The sequence below is a fragment of the Oncorhynchus mykiss genome, chromosome 6 (assembly GCF_013265735.2).
Source record: "Oncorhynchus mykiss isolate Arlee chromosome 6, USDA_OmykA_1.1, whole genome shotgun sequence".
Taxonomy (NCBI): domain Eukaryota; kingdom Metazoa; phylum Chordata; class Actinopteri; order Salmoniformes; family Salmonidae; genus Oncorhynchus; species Oncorhynchus mykiss.
The window spans coordinates 91,969,796-91,975,932 of record NC_048570.1 but is presented as its reverse complement, the minus strand read 5'-3'; the positions used below and the strand labels follow the sequence as shown (position 1 = coordinate 91,975,932).

Below are 6,137 nucleotides of genomic sequence, written 5' to 3'. Positions count from 1 at the left end.
CTCCTCTCATCGCCGCATCTTTCAGCTCCTCTCATCACCACATCTTTCAGCTACTCATCTTTCAGCTCCTCTCATCTTTCAGCTCCTCTCATCGGCACATCTTTCAGCTCCTCTCATCGCCACATCTTTCAGCTCCTCTCATCTTTCAGCTCCTCTCATCGCCGCATCTTTCAGCTCCTGTCATCTTTCAGCTACTCTCATCGCCGCATCTTTCAGCTCCTCATCTTTCAGCTACTCTCATCGCCACATCTTTCAGCTCCTGTCATCTTTCAGCTCCTCTCATCACCACATCTTTCAGCTCCTCTCATCGCCACATCTTTCAGATCCTCTCATCACCACATCTTTCAGCTCCTCTCATCACCACATCTTTCAGCTCCTCTCATCACCACATCTTTCAGCTCCTCTCATCACCACATCTTTCAGCTCCTCTCATCGCTGCATCTTTCAGCTCCTCTCATCACCACATCTTTCAGCTCCTCTCATCGCCACATCTTTCAGCTCCTGCCATCTTTCAGCTCCTCCCATCATCACATCATTCAGCTCCTCTCATCACCACATCTTTCAGCTCCTCATCACCATATCTTTCAGCTCCTCACCTCATCTTTCAGCTACTCTCATCGCCACATCTTTCAGCTCCTCTCATCGCCACATCTTTCAGCTCCTGCCATCTTTCAGCTCCTCCCATCATCACATCATTCAGCTCCTCTCATCACCACATCTTTCAGCTCCTCACCTCATCTTTCAGCTACTCTCATCGCCACATCTTTCAGCTCCTGTCATCTTTCAGCTCCTCTCATCACCACATCTTTCAGCTCCTCTCATCGCCACATCTTTCAGCTACTCTCATTGCCACATCTTTCAGCTCCTGTCATCTTTCAGCTCCTCTCATCGCCACATCTTTCAGCTCCTGTCATCTTTCAGCTCCTCTCATCGCCACATCTTTCAGCTCCTCTCATCACCACATCTTTCAGCTCCTCTCATCACCATATCTTTCAGCTCCTCTCATCACCACATCTTTCAGCTCCTCCCATCACCACATCTTTCAGCTCCTCTCATCGCTGCATCTTTCAGCTCCTCTCATCGCCACATCTTTCAGCTCCTCTCATCACATCTTTCAGCTCCTCTCATCACCACATCTTTCAGCTCCTCTTATCGCCACATCTTTCAGCTCCTGCCATCTTTCAGCTCCTCTCATCACCTCATCTTTCAGCTCCTCTCATCGCCACATCTTTCAGCTCCTCTCATCGCCACATCTTTCAGCTCCTCATCGCCACACCAGAGAGCAGGGAAAGGTTGTGATTTATTAACAGAGTTGTTTTTCCTTCATATTACCCTGTGCATTAGTTCTGTCCGCATGGAAACAACACAGATGTTGTAAGATAAAGCTACTGTGTTGTAGTTTTAATGATAGAAGAATCACTGTAGTCAGAAGTTTACGAGGATATGAGATGTAGCCTTTATGTTTTTACACCACATCACGCTCAACGAAGACACGCAAATCAAACCAACTCTCTCTGGTTATACAAAACGCTATGAGATGTAGCCTTTATGTTTTTACACTGTATATTCACACTAGAATAAACACAAAACCACTGGAGCTCTGTGGTTACGTCACAGGATGTGAGTGGGCTGCAGGGCAGTGGGTGACCTCATACAGCAGCAGTCGAGGAGCCCTGAGAAACTGAGCTCTCCGTGGCTCTCTGCTCTAAAGTACCACTTTAATTGGGAGTGGACCACCTCAGACAGCCATCTTGGCTCATAGTGATACAGTAGCAGCCGTGATGAGTCATTCATAATTAGGACGAAGGAGACTTAACTCTCCACTCATATCAAGGGTGACGTCGGCCCTAACAGGCTAGACTGATCTAAAGGTCAGTTCTGTTTACTCTCCAGCTAACGGTTCTGATTTGGGAATGGGGAAAGCTGATCCTAGATCTGTGCCTGGTGCGGTATTAGCCATTAGTCACCGGTGTTAAGTAGGGTTTAAAGAGACGTTGCCACCCACGATGTAGCGCTCGACACCCTCCCTACTGCAGGTCGTCATTCATTACATAACGCAACAGACGGATGATGTGTCCCAAATGACTCCCCCTCATTTCCGTATACAGAGCACTACTTTTGACCAGGGCTCTGACCCTAAACATAGGATTTTAGTACGCTGCTGCTATTCTTAACACCGCGGGGTGGTTGTGAGGACCCAGATTAAACCAATACTATTATTGGGACTAGAAAGCATGTTCAAAAGGGGGTTCAACATCCCATAACAGAAATAAAACAGGGAGGGACCTAACTGAATTCGTCCAATAGAAACTCTCATTTTCATTGCATAAAAACATTTTTTAATTTTTTTTATTATGTTCGAAGTTAACGATTCCAGTTGCAAAATACTTTGCTACAGTGGAAAACAAATGAATACACCCTCTGAAAGGCTTCAAATCCCATGTTTCAAGAAAATGGGAGAGAGAGAGACAAAGATCATTTTTATTTAATATATATTATATAAGTTTCAAGAGGCTCAAGAAAATGGGAGAGAGAGAGACAAAGACCATTTTTATTTAATATTTATTTGTATTTTTCAGACAAGAAAAAAAAAATGTGTGTTACTGATTACAATTCCAAGTCACATCTTCAACTGGAAAGAATGAGCATATTTGTGACGTAAGAAAAGAGATTACATTGACTGTTCAAATGTGGTTTCATTCATCACACATTTTTAGATTGATTCAATGACACCGTATCAACATGCAGACCAGCTGAATATGTTGTCTTAGGAGTCAAGAGAAACAAAATAAATGAAAACAATAGAACCACCCTCACAATACACCACATGCCAATCAACGCAGTTCATCACACTAGTAGCAAAGATGAGCATCTTAAACTTTACATTTGACTCTGCTGCACTGATTGTGTCCCAAATGGCAACCTATTCCCTATTATAGTGCACTACTATAGAAAAGGGCCTATAGAGAAAATAGTGTGTCTCTATGCCCAGACTACTGGCTGGAACCATCAATACCACTGTTGTAATCCTGTTCTGTGTGGATTAGAGCATGACATCACTGATCAATACAATATTACATCTGGAAGAGAGGTGAGAGATCAGATTGACCTGCTACGGACAGTGTGTGTGTGTGTGTGTGTGTCAGCCAGGTGTATGTGTGTAATAATGCAGGGTTTTCCAACCCTGTTCCTGGAGAGGTACCCTCCTGTAGGTTTTAACTCCAACCCTGTTCCTGGAGAGGTACCCTCCTGTAGGTTTCAACTCCAACCCTGTTCCTGGAGAGCTACCCTCCTGTAGGTTTCAACTCCAACCCTGTTCCTGGAGAGTTTTTAGTCCAACTCTAGTCAAACGCACCTGGTTCTAATAATTATCTTGTTGATAAACTGAATCAGGTTAGTTACACCTGGGGTTGGAGTTTAAACCTATAGGAGGGTCTCTCTCCAGGAACAGGGTTGGAGTTTAAACCTACAGGAGGGTCTCCCTCTAGGAACAGGGTTGGAGAGCCCCGGGGTGATGTGAATGGGATCACTCCACAGTAAGAGGAGTTCAGTAGCGGTCGTACTGTGATGGTCTCTGGTTGTAGGAGTTGTATCTTCCAGACTGATGCCCACCACCACCCTGGCCGTAACGCCTGTCCCTATCCCCTCCGCGGTCCCTATCCCCTCCGCGGTCCCTATCCCCTCCGCGGTCCCTGTCTCCCCCGCGGTCCCTGTCCCCTCCCCAACCTCTGCCCCTGTCCCCTCCCCAACCACGGCCCCTGTACCCGCCACGGTCCTGTGATCTGAAGAACAGAGGGAGGAAGAGAAAGAGATGGGGGGGGGGGGGGGAGAAGAAAAAAAACACATCAACCAAATGAACATGTTATGCATCCCAGTAAACTGTAGAATGACATATCAGACCAGCTGCTATTGTTGTGCAGAAACACTTCTGGAAATGTCCTGTTCTTACTACGGCGCAGAATAATACGGTCGTCGTCAGCAGTCCGATACCGAGTTAAATATATTAATGATGAAGAGACGGGACAGGGCTGCGTTCAGCAGATCAAAACGGTGTTAAATATATTAATGATGAAGAGACGGGACAGGGCTGCGTTCAGCAGATCAAAACGGTGTTAAATATATTAATGATGAAGAGACGGGACAGGGCTGCGTTCAGCAGATCAATACGGTGTTAAATATATTAATGATGAAGAGACGGGACAGGGCTGCGTTCAGCAGATCAAAACGGTGTTAAATATATTAATGATGAAGAGACGGGACGGGGCTGCGTTCAGCAGATCAAAACGGTGTTAAATATATTAATGATGAAGAGACGGGACAGGGCTGCGTTCAGCAGATCAAAACGGTGTTAAATATATTAATGATGAAGAGACGGGACGGGGCTGCGTTCAGCAGATCAAAACGGTGTTAAATATATTAATGATGAAGAGACGGGACAGGGCTGCGTTCAGCAGATCAAAACGGTGTTAAATATATTAATGATGAAGAGACGGGACAGGGCTGCGTTCAGCAGATCAAAATGTTGTGCAACGTTTAATTGAACAGAAACAGTGGTGTTCTGAACGACCCAGTTGAAGAACCACACGGTTGTGGTAGCACAGCAGGAGATTGTGGTAGCACAGCAGGAGGTTGTGGTAGCACAGCAGGAGATTGTGTAAGGCAGGCCTGGGCAACTCCAGTACTCTGGGGGCTTGCTTGGGGGTCACACTCCCCGCCCCCCCCCCCCCCCCCCCCCCCCCCCCCCATCCACGGCTAACACACCTGACTCCAATAATCAAGTAATCATGATCTTCATTTTAGAATGCAATTTGTTTATATCAGGTGTGCTTCTAGGGAGGGGGGGGGAAAGTGAGACACCAATCAGGCTCCCCGAGGACTGGAGTTGCCCAGGCCTACTGTAAGGTGTGTTGCACTAGTTTAGAGATTTCAAGTGGTCACACACCCATATTAAATCAGGCCACACTGCACCACCCTCACAAAACTAGAGCAACCATACCGCAGATTGTGGAGGAAACATGTTGTTCAAGTACAAACCGTCACACGATGTAGCAAAACGTTTAATGAGATGAACGCACCCAGTTAGCCAGCTAGTTAAGGTCGTTGTTGTTTACCTGTTGTCTCTGCCCCGGTTGTTTCCACCTCCACGCCCCCCCCAGTCCTCTACCAGTGGCGGGGGGTTGGCGGGGCGACTCACGTACTGCTGGTACTCCGGGTCCTCGAGAGAGAACCGGTGGGCAAACTGCTCCTCATAGTTAGGCGGCGTTTCTGGACCATCTGTCATTCTACAATGAGAGAAATACCAGATACTCACAAAAAAATTTTATATATATTTTTTTACATATTTAGAAATACCAGGAAAAGGCCGTGGATTAGCTTCGCACGTGTTGTTGCTTGCTAACTGGCCAGCGGTTTTCCTTTTTTTGCAACAAACGAAACGTTTTTGCAACATAATCCAACTAATGAATACACTCCAGATTTGGTTGACGTAATAAACTATCCGGGAAACGTCATTTGGCGAACAAAGTTACTTTCGCTTTTCTAACAAAAGCTATGTAGCTAGCTAGATATATCCGAGTATGGCATAGCTGCGATGCAGCCAAGATAACTTTAGTTTTGACATTGTTGTAAAAACTATTGGTTACATCGCAGCTAAGTATGGCATACAATAGGAACCGGTGAAGACAAAATGTAAGAAATTACCTGTAAATTGTATTTATTCAGTAGACAGCTTTGACATGTACGATTGGACGAAATGTTGACAACAAGAATGCCACGGCAAAAAACGTCCCTCTAGGAACACGCTACCGATATCAATTGGTTCCGGATATCACGCGTCCGCCTTTTCCCCCCAGAAATAGTCAACACATTTTATTTAAAGATTTCGCCAACTATGAGCAACAAACCTTTTCCACATATTACTTAAGTGTGAACAATCGACATCATCAGAAGTAGGTCAAATAATAAAAACTTGATATTGAACCCCTGATGGTTGCAGAGAATCAAGTCAAGCACCTGCCACCTGAAGTAAATTGGCGTGGAATGTGACTTGAGGTGGTGGTCAGCTCAACGAGGCCTGAATCAGAAAAAGACAGCCGAAAACCAGCCTCGTCTCCATCTATACGACATGTAAGTGCTGA

General features: G+C 45.7%; 2 protein-coding genes across 3 annotated transcripts in view; one reads left to right on the top strand and one right to left on the bottom strand.

Moving 5' to 3' along the window:
* Window positions 1–2,544: 2,544 nt before the first annotated feature.
* Window positions 2,545–5,842, bottom strand: LOC118964972 (RNA guanine-N7 methyltransferase activating subunit-like). The gene is made up of 3 exons (XM_036981537.1): window positions 5,701–5,842; window positions 5,112–5,282; window positions 2,545–3,782 (listed from the first exon to the last, which is right to left on the bottom strand). Exons 2-3 carry the CDS (start codon window positions 5,279–5,281, stop codon window positions 3,548–3,550), a joined length of 405 nt encoding a protein of 134 aa, XP_036837432.1. The 5' UTR covers window position 5,282; window positions 5,701–5,842; the 3' UTR covers window positions 2,545–3,547.
* A 100-nt stretch (window positions 5,843–5,942) lies between these two features.
* The window catches only part of LOC110500502 (homer protein homolog 2), a 165,048-nt gene continuing 164,853 nt past the window's right edge, over window positions 5,943–6,137 (top strand). For both annotated transcript variants that reach the window (XM_036981534.1, XM_036981536.1), the window contains exon 1: window positions 5,943–6,126. In XM_036981534.1, the coding sequence (XP_036837429.1) occupies window positions 6,125–6,126 (2 nt within the window). In that variant the 5' untranslated portion in view covers window positions 5,943–6,124. The remainder of the gene's footprint in view (window positions 6,127–6,137) is intronic.

What these genes read in the sequence shown, in the direction of transcription:
- LOC118964972 (XM_036981537.1), bottom strand. Translation starts at nt 5,281, where the DNA reads ATGACAGATGGTCCAGAAACGCCGCCTAACTATGAGGAGCAGTTTGCC. An exon ending in AACCGGGGCAGAGACAACAG is followed by an intron (nt 3,783 to 5,111) that starts GTAAACAACAAC and finishes TCTGTTCTTCAG; the next exon opens with ATCACAGGACCGTGGCGGGT.